General features: G+C 35.3%; 1 gene segment (V, D, J or C); it reads right to left on the bottom strand.

Moving 5' to 3' along the window:
- LOC119249988 (T-cell receptor gamma chain C region DFL12-like) overlaps positions 1–15756 on the bottom strand; it is a 98433-nt gene continuing 82677 nt past the window's right edge. The window contains 5 exon segments of the C gene segment in view: positions 1–143; positions 2351–2359; positions 2647–2667; positions 6204–6538; positions 10152–10200. Of these exon segments, the coding sequence occupies positions 1–143; positions 2351–2359; positions 2647–2667; positions 6204–6538; positions 10152–10200 (557 nt within the window).

Here is a 15756-nt window from a genome sequence, read left to right as displayed (position 1 = left end):
TTAGGGAATCTTCCCATTGCAACAAGCTCCTCGTCTCCTGAACAGACTGAAGGCGATGATGGCAAAGTAGATCACGCTCTTGAGAAGGAGGAGGACGTAGGTGTAATAGGCAGAGGTGTGGGGGAACTGCAGCTGCAGTGACCCTAAGAAAAGTGCCGTAATTAGTTGTGGGTTTTTTTGAAATAAATCAGTTAATAAAGATGGGGGTCACAATAATTTTTTCCTGATAGCTAACACTGAAGTGACATTCACGTGCCACCAAAATCTGAAAGAAACAGCTACAGCCACCACCAGCACCAAGGACCACAGCAACAACAGTCTCAGGTCAAGTTCAACAACCTCCGCTACATTTTCATAGAACATTACAAAATATTGAAAAATAAGGTTCAAGTTCTTCTAAAAGAGTCTTAAGGGGAAAAAAATTGTGATAAGTTTTAGCATTTCTTCACCCAGACCATTTCTCTAAGTAAAAATAGGACTAAAATAATAATTTGTCCTTGATCAAATGCCAAAAACTTACTTTGAGATCTTTGCATGCAAATATTTAGTTTTCACTAAATCTATGATATTATTATCTTCCTTCCAATGTTATAAATCTGATTGTCAGAGAGGGAAGTAATTTGCATGATGTCATGCATTTAGTAAGTACAAGAAGCCAGATTTCAACTCCAACAACCTAACAATAAAGAATACATTCATAATGATAATTCTCTGTTTCCAAATGTAATATATACCCATACTTCAAAAGATTAAGCTTATGTGTAAGATTGAATTGCTGATTCAGAAGTTGTCCCACATTATACATGTAATGATAGTCTGAGGAAAAGTAATCCACTGTTGACCCGGTGGGAGATCTTAGAAGAGGTTAATCCAAAATCTCTAAAACTTTTGGAGGTTATGGCTCACGCATTTCTCTTTCCTAAATGCATCTCATCGTGCTGATGATGTTATAGGATAACTTCATATAATATATTCACAATGTTCCAGGAAACATATGATGTCAAGAAATAAAAAGAGACAATGACTCTGGCCAGGCAGGCCACTCAATGAACCAAAGGGTGATTAAGTCTCTTCCTTTGTAAATCTCCCTTTCACATGCTTATCTTGATAGAGTCAGAACTCTAAAAGCAGTGATAAAAGGAATTTCAAGTGGGGATTTGTTTATGATTCCCTACCGTCATCAGGTAAGGCATTAGATAAGGTCTTAGCCCTTTTGATACTGGAAGATCAACAAGGTTGGAGCCATTGCTATTAGTCATTTTCTTTATACATATGCAGAGGAAAGAAATAGAAACTGGTCCTAATTCTGTGCCAGCTAAAGGAGACATTTCACAAGGTCACTTTATCTCTTCAACATCTGAGTGAGGTGTAAGTATTCCCAATTGATAGAGGAAAAGCATTGCTCAGAAAATGTAAGTTGTTTGTCCATACTTATGAAATGAATACTCAAAGAACTAGAGTCAAAATCGGGTCTGCAGTACTCTCAGGCCCATGCACTTCTCCTCCCTACCTCCAGGTGTCCACTATATCTCAGGACCTTAATGTTGGGATTTCTTGCCCCGAAACTGTATCTTAGAGGAAGAATGGAGAAGTGATTAATTGAAAATTCAAGATCTAACTGTGTGGCAGGGTACAAGGAACTTCATTAATCTTTGTTCATTGTTCTCTCTAAAACAATCTGGGGCTGGGGCGTGAGAATACTGCAACACCTCATGAGAGAATTATGAGAATTCAACAGAAAAAAATGCATTCCAAACATAGCACCATGAAGCTCTCAGTGTCAGTTCATGCCACTAGCTACTGGCAAGGACAAAAGACTTAAAAAATAATCTAAAAACAAGCTGATATCATGTTTTCCCATAATATTAGAAACCAAGGTAACACAAGTGAATAAAATAATTCAAAGCATAGAGCTGTGCACTCTAATCTCAGTCATCTCATACCCAAGCCAGTATTTACTGTGTTAAGATGCACATCACTCATTCTATTATATAAATCCATAGATTTTTTTCTACCTTACAACAGGGAAGCTCAAAAGCCAAGTGTGCAGAAGAAAAAATAGGTTATAGCAGACATAAAAACAAAGATGTACAAAAACTTACTACTTTCATCTTCCAGACTAAACTTTTTAAGGTAATTATCAGTATCTAGAAGGAATAAGAGCATGTACTAATTGTTCATGTTCACTATTTGACAGTGCATTTCTGTGTATGAAAATGATAGATAGATAGATAGATAAGCAGATGGATTGAGTAATTTTTTCTTTTTTACATCAATTTGAAAGTTAAGCTGATCAAGTGAAAAACGTGCTGTCGCGTTACAGAAAATCAAGGCATGTGCAAAAACTTACTGTTTTCATCTGTTACCACAGCGGGGGTGGTGTACTCAAGACCGTCTTCTTTTCCTGTTGGAGTCAGAGTTCCTAGCACGGTGGTTGTCTCAGTGTAGGTGTTCGAAAAATTCTCCTTGACTAGAAAAAAAAGAAGGGGCTGCTTTACAGTCTTCAGCACACACCACATATTGCTGACTTGAATGATCTGTACCAAAATGATTTATTTTATTCCTAGAGTCTACACCAAAATCTAACAGGTTGAAAGAAATGTGTTTTAGGAATAGTCTCAGCTATGCAAAGTGAAGCAGCCATACTTTTCCAAATTGTTGTAATGCCTACTCAGACACATGATTTTTCAAAGTTGTGGGTTTTGTGGACATGACAAAAATAGTTTTAAAAACCTTTAATCTACTATGATTATTACTGTGCAGGACCTGTGCTAAATTCACTATCTCATTTAATCTCCTAGTCACACTGAAGAGAATTGTGTCCTGGAGGGCTCCAGGTTACACAGGAGGAAATAGGTATCGAGTCACATCCGTGGTTGCAGAGTCAGCATTCAAAGGGTCTTTGTTGGAATTGAATGAGATAAGGCAGGTAGAAATCACTTATTAAAATTAATCCATAAAAAGAGAAAATAATCCGTAGGGAAATAACATAATTACACCGTTATGGGCAATGAAAAGAGCTTTTCTTCTAGAGGTACTAATTATTATTAGCAAATGACATTTTAACAAAAATCTACAAAGAGCTGACGAGACTCAACAAAAACAAAGGTAATAATCCAGTCAAAAAATGGGCAGAAGAGCTAAAAAGAAACTTCTCCAAAAAAGGAAATACGAATGGCCCACAGGCATATGAAAAAAATGTTCAATATCACTTGCAATCAGGGAAGTGCAAAACAAAACTGCAATGAGATACCATCTCACACCAGTGAGAATGGCACATATGAAAAAAACCAGCAACAACAAATGTTGATGAGGATGTGGAGAAAAAGGAACTCTCCTGCACTGTTGGTGAGAGTGCAAACTGGTCCAACCACTATGGAAAGCTGTGTGGAGATTCCTCAACCTATTAAAGATGGAGCTTCCATATGATCCAGCAATTCCACTCCTAGATATTTTACCCAAAGGACACAGAAACATTAATTCAAAAGGGCACCTGCACCCCTATGTTTATAGCAGCACTATTTATAATAGCTAAGCTTTGGAAAAAACCCAAATGCCCCAAAATAGATGACTGGATCAAGAAGATGTGGTACATATACACAATGGAATATTACTCAGCAATCAAAAAAGACAAACACAGGCAATTTGCAGCAACATGGATGGAGCTGGAAGGGATCATGCTCAGTGAAATAAGTCAGAAAGAAAAAGAAAAATACCAGATGGTCTCACTCATAACAGGAATCTAGAAAACTTAAATAAGGGACCAGGAAAAAGAATAAGAAAGAAAAAATCAAAATCAACAAACAACTATGAATCAGAGACACACTGTGGGAGGGGCAGGGAAAAGAGGGATTGGGGTCAAAATAAGGGTGTTGCAATTGTATGGGGAATATAAAAATAAAATTTTAAAAATATATTAAAAAAATGACATTTTAATTATAGGAACAGCATTTAGTAAACATCCTTCTAGGGAAAGGATGATAGAGCAAGTCATAATCATAGCTCTTTGATCATAAAAACCTTGAGGTGAGAGTTGTACTTACATCAATGTAGAAATGCAAAATAGCAAATATATATAAACATTTTGCAAATTTCAAATTTTTTAAAAAAATAATTGAACGCAGAGTGGAAGAAACAGTCACAACTGTTGTTTCAGTTTATCCTCTTCCTACCAGATGTGTTCTGTCCATAAGGACTTGGGTCTGTTATGCCATTTTACGCACTCAACGATAACTTTTTTAGATGTGTTCTACCAAAGGGGGTTTGAGGTTTAGGTTTTGGGTAAATTCCAAGAAAGAAATGTTAGTAAAATTATGTTTAGATGTTAAGTATCCTCAAAAACTGCCTTTTTATGTCTCGTCTTTTTGCTTACAGTGACTTTATTCATTGAAATGTAAATGACATCTTTTCATCATATACTGATTGAGGTAAAAACAAGGCAGCATTATTTTTCATAGTAAAATCTATGTATTCTGAGTTCTTTTTCCCAATAAAGATTAGCTGAAAATTTGGGTGAGACTGGTTTAATCTCTCTTCAAAATTACTTCATTTATTTTTGTAATACTTTTAACTTTTATCAGAAACAGAAACTAATAAAAAATCTTCCAGAAATGGCATTAGAAAGATCTTAACAGAAACAACCTCATCCCTTTTATTTCCATGAGAAGCCAATGGAAGACATTTTTTTCAGAACTAAGCACCAAGTAAAACACAGTATGAACTGAACTTCTCTCCTTGAAGGTAACCATTACCATGAATCTTGTTATGTTTCTCACTTTTCGCCATCACTTGAATAATCTAATAGGCATATAAGCCCAATCATTTGGCTTCAATCAAATACAAAGAGCTTACACTTTGTATTTTTGTTTTCCCTCCATTTCTTAGAATTAGAAAATTAGGCCACATTTTGTAATCTTACTTTAGCTTTTTTTAGGAAAAGATGTGCATAATACACACACACACACACACACACACACATATATATATATATATATATCATTGTGTTTTTAAAAACAAGTGTTTCACTGATGTTATTTCATTTTTTCTTTGTACAGTTCCAGGACAAGGCCAAGATTTGTCTCTGAATAAAATTTTATTGATGAAGAAATTTAGAATCCAAGAAGATAAAGGTTTATTTAGTTCAGAAATTTGGACAAGTATACAGAAAATATCACATTCAAATCTCTCCCTATACCATGTGGATGTGCACAGCCTTTGCATAAAGGGGCTTCTTTGGAACATCATTCCTTAATCACGAGTGACCCTCAGTGACTAGGATATGAGTATATCTATTTATATCTGTATGTAACTTGTATACAGTATATCTGTATGTAACTTGGACAATGTATAGTGTGTGTGTATATATATATATGTATATATATATATATATACACACATATATATATATATATATATATATATATATAAAACTGGGGATAGTAATTAATCTTAGTATATTCACTCCCACATCCCTTGCCAGGCCAGAAACATATGATTTACTACAATAAATGTTTGTGGAGCTGAATTTACCAATGGCAAGAATACACTCATTACATAGAATCAAAGTATGTTTATAGACATTATCCGCACCCATTTTAGATGAAATATATGCTAGTTTACAAGATACCTTAAAAAAATAAAAAACCTATGACCATAACAAAATTGCAGCAACCAAATTGAGCAATATTTGTTGAGACGTGATGGCTTCCTCAGGTCAACATGATTTTGTTGCCTAATAACTCATTTTTTATAGATTAAAATTTGAGCATAGCAAGATTAATGTAAGAGTGATGTTGCTTACAAAGTAGAACAGTTCTGAAAGGCATATAATTGTTTTTATTTCCTCATCAAGCAAATCATCAAAAGTGAAATCTCTGTGATATTATGTGCTAATTGCAAGATGCCTCCATGTATGTCTGTTTTAATACACTGGAAAATCCTAAAAAGCATCATTGTGACCTTAATTTTTTGGATGATATGACTGAAACTGAGAAAAATAAGTAAATTTTTCTTTTTTATGTTCAAAGCCGATATTGTTTTGATTCTGTAGGGAAATAGCAGCACGCTTATGCTACTGTTGAATTTAACATACTGGAAAGATGTAATAATTTTTGTTTTCATTCATATTTGACAGTCAAGGCAGTATCATCCTTTTGGGAGCAAAAGGTTTTTAGGGATGATGTAATTTACATTTATATACATACCTTCCATTATTGAAGGAAAGAAAATCTCTTGATCAATCCCTTCTCTGTTAAACTCGTGTTTGACAACACAAACGTGGCCTTTATCCATTGATGTTTCAGTTACGGTCAGCCAGCTGAACTTCATGTACGTGATGTACGTGTGAATAGTCCTGATGGTATCTCCCTCCTGTGACTTCAAAATTTTATCACCATTCTTTTCTTTCCAATCTATCTTAATAACATCAGGGTAAAATTTCTCAAGAATACAAAGATATGTTCCAGCCTTATGGAGGTTTATTTCAGCAACTGAAGGAAGAAAAACTGTGGGCTTGGGCGAATAATCTTCTTCAAGGTTTCTGTCTGTGGGGGAAATGGAAGAGCATTAAAAAGAACCGCTAGGGAAACCAGCATTGTGTTGTTTGGAACAACCCAGCATGAAGTGAAAGGAAGAAGAGATGTCATAGTATCAATGCTGACTTTAAGTGGTAATTTATCCACAATAGCTTGCGAAGTATTTATTGCTGTGCTTATTATTTTCAGTGGGAGTTTCAAGAGATTATGAGACTTGAGCCCGAAGTAACAGCTATTCACAGAGCCTGGATTAAAACCTGCCCTTTGTTCTCTCTCTGCATACTTTTAATTGTTCCATATCAGGAACATAAAATTTTTAATTGTTCCATATCAGGCTGCCAGCATTCAACACATTTATTTTAAAAAAATCTCTATTGTAATAGAACATGTTTTGAAGGTGGATGGTAGTGGAGATGGGAAAGGAGACCAGATAACTTTGGTGATACCTTCAAAAATAAAACTATTTGATCGCTTTTAAAGTAACTTCCTTGCAATTCTGTGAGTTTTGTAACTAAAGCACTTTGACCAAATAATACATTCTCAAGTTCTACGCACTGTGGACTATTACTCTTTACCTAACTTTTCTGACTGTGCCACATTTACTTTATTTCACATATAAATAAATGTCAGGAGCCTCCCTGGAGGCACAGGGTTAAAGACAGTGCTAATAAGCTATCCAGCCACTGAAGCATGAGTTTGATCCCAGGTCAAGAAGCTAACCCACATGGCACAGCAGACCTCTCCTGTCTCACCCCCTGCTCCCCTCAGCAGTGTATTTCAGTAGATCTGCCTGTTCTGCTCCCGTCTCTGGTGAATCCTCTCAGCCCCCTCCCCCACCTCTGGCTTACACCCCAGTTCTTGTATGCATAAATATAAATAAATCTTTAAAAATAGATAAATAAAATAAATGTCAGGTGGAAGACTGACTTTTTAAAAAAATTTCACAGTCTCTTGTTTTAATGGAATATGCTTCCAAGTATATTTATCAACTTATCGATGTATGAACAGCATATCAATTTATGAAGTTTGAAGTTTCAGCTTGAAACATGAATCCCATGCCTACTTTGATTCAATAGAGCTCTCCTAGTTAATTTCTAATATTTTATAACATTTGGGATTTTCAATGGGACAATATTAAATCTGGATCTCCAAAGCATAGAATTTAGATACAAAGTAGATATATTCTAAAATGTCTATGAAAAATTAACTGATTATTTTCAGAAATGCTCCTATATTATTCTTATCAAGTAATGTATCATAATTTTCTTTCAATTTAGGAAATGCTCAACAAAATCATATTTTATTTATAATTTAATTTGAAATTTAATCACAACCACCTTTTTTGACTTTATCTTTTCCTAGTTTGTATCTGCTCTGTGCAGATGGCTGCTGAGCTGTCTCAGAGTGCCACAATTTCCTATTTTCTTTTCACATGCTGAATAAAGTATCTACATAATTGGTCTCATCTTAAAAGTTATGGTTCCAGAGTTATTTGTAGACATAGTGTCAGACTAGATCACAAAGCATCATATATTTTAAAAGGTCTTTCATTTGAATACTAGAATGTTACTTGTTAATGCATTTATTATTAATTAAATGATTGAAATTATAAATGTTATAACTCTTCTAACTTGAATTCCAATAGAAACTCATAGTTTTTTAACTAACAGTTTCTTTGGGTTAGCTTTGAGTTAGTTTAATAATTCAGTGTAGCAAATGCTCATGAAAAAAAGAATTAGATTTCTCTTTTAAACTAAGAAGGAAAAAAATTACTGAGGATTTCACCTGTGTAGCAACGCTTGTGATAGTCACACTAAATCAGGAAGCAAATAATGTTGACTTTTGATCATGTTGAAAATATAACTAACTCACCTTGTGCTTCTATCACTTTCATACATTCTGCTTTTAGTGAAATAGTATTGTAGATTACAATCAGATTATAACTGTAAATCGGTGTGTATTTCTCCAAACTTATACTGTCTTTTTAATTTAAAAATAAGTTAAAGTTTTTCAATAGTACATTACATTTACAAAATTTTCATCTCTACTATATTACATAATCTAATTTGATTCTTAGAAACCCATTTTCTTCATAGGACTACTTCTAATCATTATGCTAATGAAATGGAAAATTAGTTGGTACATCAAGTTTCTATATGATAACGCACTATTCTAGCTTCCTATTCCTTTTCCTTAGCTAGATTATTTAAATTTTATTCTTCTTAGGATAAAAGTTTTAAATTTCCATAACTTTCCTCAAGAAAGAGATAACTAGATTATTTATTATGCAGTTACTGCTTACATTTTAAATCTTTATATTACAAGATTTTTTCCTTAAATATAATTTTTAAAACTTATCAATGTTAGTTTTATTGTGGTCAAAAAAATTTTGATGATACATAGAAAGGAAAACAGATTTAAAAAATAAAATAACTGTCCATTAAATTTTCATATTCAAATAATACATTTGAGGTAAATGTCTCAATTGTTTGTATTTCATTAAAATCAATGAAATTTAGTATGGATTTCATATAAATATACCAATTGTTAAATGTTTTCAATCGAAAATGTGATTCTCCAAAGCTGTATATTGATACTGACTTACGTTCTATCTATGTAATACATTCTATCGATGTAATACTGAGTGGACAGCAAGATAACACTTCATTTGAACAGCTAGAAATGCAGCTGAATCCTTTAGAAAATGTCTGATCAGTCAGTGCTATTGGTTGTAAACAATTCTCCCCTGACATTTGACATGTATCAGCCTAGCCCTCTCATGTGTTAGACAATGTTTCGAATACTTTGTTCACACTACCTCATTTGGTTCTCACCCAACCCTTGCTGGACACATACTGTTTATCTTATTTTATGGGAAAAGAAAATGAATCCAGAAAATCAACACCAAGCTCTAATAAGTGGAAAGGGTTGGAACCAGAACTCCAGGTGGGTCTGACTCTAAAGTCCTTAACTCTTTTACAATAACATTTCACCATCAGAAAAGAAAATTTGTCAATTTGTAAAACTTATCTGTAATAATAACTTTGCCCTTGGGGGCCTTCCTGGGGGCACAAGGGGTTAAGCACAGCGCTATGAAACTATCCGCAGCCTCTGCAGCATGAGTCGAGTTCAAGCCCTGTCAGGGAGATACCCACATGGCACAGCAGACCTCTCCTGTCTCGTCCATTGCTTCCCTCAACAGTGTATTTCAGTCAGTCTGCCTTTTCAGTTCCCCACTCTGTCCTTTCAGTTCCCCACTCTGTCCCTGGGGAATCCTCTCCACCCCACACAACACTGGCCTGTACCCCAGTTTTTGTATTCATAAATAATCTTTAAAAAAATGAACTTTGTCCTCAGGCCAAACATTTTCACGTAACTACATAGATTATATATGCAGCACTTTCCACAACAGCACATGTACACAAAACCAATCCTGTTCCAGTATCTGCACAATGTCCATGAGATCATTTAATACAAAAGTGTTTTAATATCTCTCCTAAGACTTCCAAATCAAATCCTCATCACATTCCTGTTTTTTTTTAATATTTTTATATTGTTCCAATATAATTATTTCATGCCTTTCCCTATTAATTGAAAAAAGATTGCTTTCTCTGATACTTACATGTAACAACAACCTTTGTTCCGTCACCGAATTTTTTTGTATAATCAGTCCACAATGATTTAACCCATTGCAAAAACTTCAGTAGACTAAGCTAGCTTCTCTGAGCACCTCAGGTTCTAGTGTAACTATGATGGCCTGCAATTGAGACCAAGTTTCTGCTGCTGATTTATTTTGCTCAAAAAATTTCCATGGTTGAACAAATTAAGGGAATTAAGTTGTCGTGTTTTATTATCTGAAACCAATAAATTTAGTGTAAGTCTGTTCAAATCCCTATCTGTAGTGAAGTGAAACAGATCCAAAATGAAACCAAAAAACACCAAAACGAACACGGTCTGAAAAGCAATTTGACTAAAAATGCAACTGAAATAGAAGATTATCATTGTTATTATGCATTTGTTTGATGGGTGTGTGCTCTGACATGACATTTCATCTTATGCCCTTTACTAACAGGATTCTATATGCTGGGGTTGCAAATAGATCCAAAGTAAATTAGGAAAAAGGCTCATTACTTCAATTGGACTCCACTTTATTCTAATATGTCCTGAATTCATAGCCAAAATCAGAGTTAACCTGGCTTTCACATGTCACTTAAGGCAATCACGTCTCTTATCTACATTAACCTTTGGCTAATAAAATCAAAGAAGACTTCATTTATAGTGTAATATATGTGATCAGTGCATGAAACTATTTCATTTGTGTTGTCCACATAAAATGGCTCTTTTCCCAACCCACAGTCTAATCTACTTGCATTCTACCTTCATCAGAAATTTCACACTGAAACTGCCATCTATCTAGCTCATACCTAAAGTTCAGCTGCAAACTACTTACCACAGGCCTTCAAGATAAATGCCTAGAGAAATGCCCTCCTCGAGTCACCTTAGGTCACTAAAACATTACCTGCCTGACCATATCTGCTGAGGGTCCCACCTGTAAAAGCCGGCCCAAAACAAAGTTGCAACAGAGTGTAAAGTGGGTTTGTTTAAAGACCATTATCTTTTATTTTATAAAATGGATATTGATGTGAATCCATGTCTGCTTCAATTTTCTTCTCAACAACTTATGTATTGATTACATTGTAGGGAAAACATATCATATTTGAAAACTTGCGGTACTTCACTTAATCCAACGATAAAAAGTATTGGATCCACTGCATTTTTTTCTCCTACCTTTGAACTCACTTTACAAAATTTTACCCTGAGCTTCTTGCTAGATGATCACTGTCCTTTTCTCATCTGCTTTCCTTAGTGCTTTTGCGCTTCTATTTTTTATTTCGCTCTGACAGTATGTGTGTATTTTATTTTAGGTCTTTTTGCGTTGATTTTGGAAATGGGCACTTTAAATAAGTGACAAAAAGTTTGTACAGTTTAGTTTAGTAAGGTCTATCTTCAGTATGATAAGATGGATGGAATAATATATTTGTAAAATCCAGTTTTGTGATATAAACAAAAAAATATGCTGAATGAAAGTGCCAGAACATAGGTGAGACATTTTTACCCCAAATCATCCCTCATACTACATGGTTTATCTTGTTTAGGTCTTGTGCAAATTTTCACATTAAAAGATGTTCTTCTAATACTGTATTAATTAAGAAAATTTACTGCTTGGACAAGACAACACCCTGAAATAAACACAGTTTGTGCAGTTTTGTTGCAAGAAATTTAAATCCGGGCTTCCCCGGTGGCGCAGCGGTTGAGCGCGGGGTTGCGAAGCTGCCCGCAGCCTCTGCAGTGCCGGTTCGATCCCCGGCTGCTCCCCGGCCACCAGAGGAGGGTCCCACATGGCGCGCAGACCTCTCCTGCCGCCCGCTGCTCCCCTCAGCAGTGTACTTCGGTCCTTCTGCCTGCTCTGCTTCCTGCTCTGACTCTGGTGAATTCTCTCACCCTCCCGCGCTTCTGACTGTACCCAGTGCTTGTATGAATAAATAAATAAATCTTAAAAAAAAATTTGGAAAAAAAAAAAAAGTGTATCTTAAAAAAAAAAAAAAGAAAAAAAAAAAAAAAGAAATTTAAATCCAATGAAGAAATTTTAACATGGATTTGATAAACATTACTTGGAGTTAAAGTCACTATATTTCATGTTGCACATATGCCAAATGAGATAATAAAAGGAAGAAGGGTTTTTTTGCAAATAGGTTAATTGTCTCATCATATAAAATATCCAGTGACATTATCATATAGGGATCCAAAGCAAACTCTCAGATATATAGATATTTCAGATATATGCGAAGATTCTGAACAAAAATTTTAATGAAATTGAGGACAAAAATATCATTCTTCAAACGATATTTTCATTTTTATAATTTTTGCATTTGTAAAAATATTTAATTACTATTGTGTCTTTTAAGAATTGCTATACTTTGGGCATCCCTGTTGGCTCAGGGGTAAAGTCTCAGTGCTGTTAAGCTATCGTCAGCCACTTTGGCATGAGTTTGAGCCCCAGACAGGGAGCTGACCCACAAGGCTCAGCAGACCTCTGCTATCTCCCCCGCTGCTCCCCTTAGCAATGTATTTGAGTAGACACACCTGTTCTGCTCCCCACTCTGTCTCTGGTGAATCCTCTCATCCCTGCACCTCTGGCTTACATCCCAGTTCTTGTATGCATAAATAAATAAAAATAAATCTTTTTTAAAATGAATTGCTATATTTTATAGTTATAGCTAATTCCAAAATTTATATTTTCTGTAACTTTTCACAAGTTATACCAAATTGCATATTTAGCATAGGAATTATACAATATTTTTCTTCATCTAGGATGAAACATAAAATTATGAAAGAATAGCTTAACCAAGTGATAGTATTCGTGTTTGACGCTTGATCATGGGTTTTCACTTGAGGAGATAGGTTTTAAGGAAATATATTTTATTTTTAATTGATGTAGCATTGGTTTCCAACAGTATAAATGACTTAGGGGTATAATGATGTAATTTCAAACTCAATACGAATAATCCAATTAAGATATGAAATAATATAAATGGGTACTTGACTTTTTATTTGTATCATTATGTTTATATATTACAGCTTTAAAACATAACCATTTCTTTTTCCAGATTTGTCCACCAGAAAAATGAGGGCTCTCACCGGGCAGGTTGTAGGGGCTTCTCAGGCCCTGCCTCCCACTGGCCCACCTGGGGTTCTGATTGGTGTACTGGCCCCTCTTCCACATGGTGAGTCCTGGGTTGCTTAATGAGCAGACCAACAGCCATCTTGCATGTGCAGCTTCTGCTTCTGCTGAGAAGCCAGGTGCCTTCTTACATGGAAAGTTCCTGCTTGGACTTGCATCTCTATACCAAGGACACCAACTTGGGTAGGAAAGACTTTATCCAGCCACATGTCAACCTATAAATTTTCTCTCTCCTCTCCCATTTTCACATTTTCATTATTACTTATCTCTATGTGATGGATTTTGGTCCTGTCCTGTATTATTAAGTGCAACAAGTGAGGACCCACCAACCATGACAGCTCCTCTCCTCAGTATTTCCTCCATTTCCAATTGCTTATAGTTTTGCATCATTTCTTCAGTTTTGATTATAACTTCATAGTTCACAAATTTCATCTGAATTTGGCAGATCATCAAATGCTATGAATCTCAGATGTCATTTAATAATTTGGTTGCCATCTTGGAACAAAAATATAATTTGTGCATTTTTTGTCATGTTGATTTTAATTTGGAAATTTCGATGATGTCATAAATTTAGTACATGAGAGCCTCCCCAATGGATCAGGGTTGAGCGCAGCCTTGTGAAGCTGTCTGCAGTCTCTGCAGCATGGTTTGAGTCCCCACCGGGCAGGGAGATACCCACATGGTGCAGCAGACCTCTCCTGTCTTGCCTGCTGCTCTCCTCAGCAGTGTTTTTGGTCGCCTGCCTGTTCTGCTCCCCGCTCTGTCACTGGTGAATACTCTCACCCTCCTGTGCCTCTGGCCTATACCCCAGTTCTTGTATAAATAAATAAATCTTTTTAAAATAAATAAATAAGTAAATTTAGTATATGAATAAGTTCTGAAAAGAAAGAAATCTAGGGTTATAAAAAAAAAGTAAACCTATTATCTGACACATGCAAGAGGTAAAAGTATATGCTATGTGTGAGCCACCAGCTTTCTCAGTTTCATACAATACACAATGATTTTACCCACTGCTTACATGATATCAGATATGTTTTCATAAATCACAGAGGGTCATTGGAAAGTTCTCAGTTTACTTGTTTATAAAAACTCAGGGCAGTTTTGGGGAGAAGACATTTCATTTTATTTTCATACTATTTCTTCAACTTAGCATTTTTACGGTTTGTGTTCCTTCTTAACTTTTTGATCTTTTGGTCTCTTATGGTGTGTTTTTGCACTTTGGGTACTTAATGTGGCACTATTCAAATAGTTCTTAATTTATACAACACTCAAAGGCAAACATGTTTGATAAAACACTTATTTGTCTTGTTTTTAAGTGATATGCATGAAACACACTTGTATGGGGGAAATTTTTCTTGGGAAGTAAACACTCTAATTTAGCTCCAAATTTCCTGTCCACGTTTTTTCCACCTCTGGTATAACATCACAAGCCATGGCTTTGGAAGTGAAAGGAAGAACATTCATAAAATGGGGTCTGCTGTGAATTAGGCACCATCCTAACATTCATTTCTATTCAGCAACACATATAAAATGGTTAATGCTCTTCAAAAGGAGAGAAGGAGCTCAGAGTTATGATTTCAGACTTGGCAGGAATTTGAGTTCAAGTTTATAAGATTTAAATTTTTTTACTATATTACCTTGGAAGAGTTGCAAAGATGTGTATAGCAGGGACATAATTTCCAGATTTGTGTAATATAGAGGATCTGTATCTAAAATGATCAGGTAGAAGCTACTGGTTATTGCTTTATGAGAATCACAAGAAATATCAACACAAATGAAGCAGGTTAAGTAGTTTGTTTGTATATCCCAAATAAGACATAGGAAGTGAGTGCCAGCAGCTAGCAAGAATCTGTGAAGTTTGGCTCTAACTCAATATGACCATCTCATGAAATCCCATAATTTAGCTTCTTTTAACTTGTCATTGAATCACAGTAGGAGATTAAAGTGTCTACAGGAACATTTGAGCTACACAGTTCAGAATTATAATTATTACTTAGATGAAGTGGTTATTTCTGTCAGGGGCTTGGATTCAAACTTTGTCAAAATTTTGCTTTGTGAATTCTTAGAATTCTTGCTAATTTCAGAGATTAGAAAGTATATCTCAATATAGCTTTAAAATGCATTTATTTTATAAGAAGTTTTGAGTATCTTTTTATCTATTGTTTAAGTATTTTTTTTCTTTTTTGCACAAAAGAACTGGGCTGTAGGCCAGATGTGTGGGGAATGAGAGGATTCACCAGAGACAGAGTGGGGAGCAGAACAGGAGGATCTACTGAAATACTCTGCTGAGGGAAGCAGCGAGCAAAACAGAAGAACTCTGAACTCTGCTGCACCATGTGGGTAGCTCCCTGGCCCGGAATTGAACTCAGGCCATGGCAGTGATAGCACTGAGACGTAATCCCTAGGCCACCAGGGAGGTCCTGTGCATCATTTTATATGTTTAAGAACTATTAGGGCCTCCCTGGTGGCACAAGTGTTTAA

Source organism: Talpa occidentalis, unplaced genomic scaffold, assembly GCF_014898055.3.
Source record: "Talpa occidentalis isolate TD23 unplaced genomic scaffold, MPIMG_talOcc4v2.1, whole genome shotgun sequence".
Lineage (NCBI taxonomy): Eukaryota > Metazoa > Chordata > Mammalia > Eulipotyphla > Talpidae > Talpa > Talpa occidentalis.
This window is presented reverse-complemented; position numbering and strand designations above follow the sequence as displayed.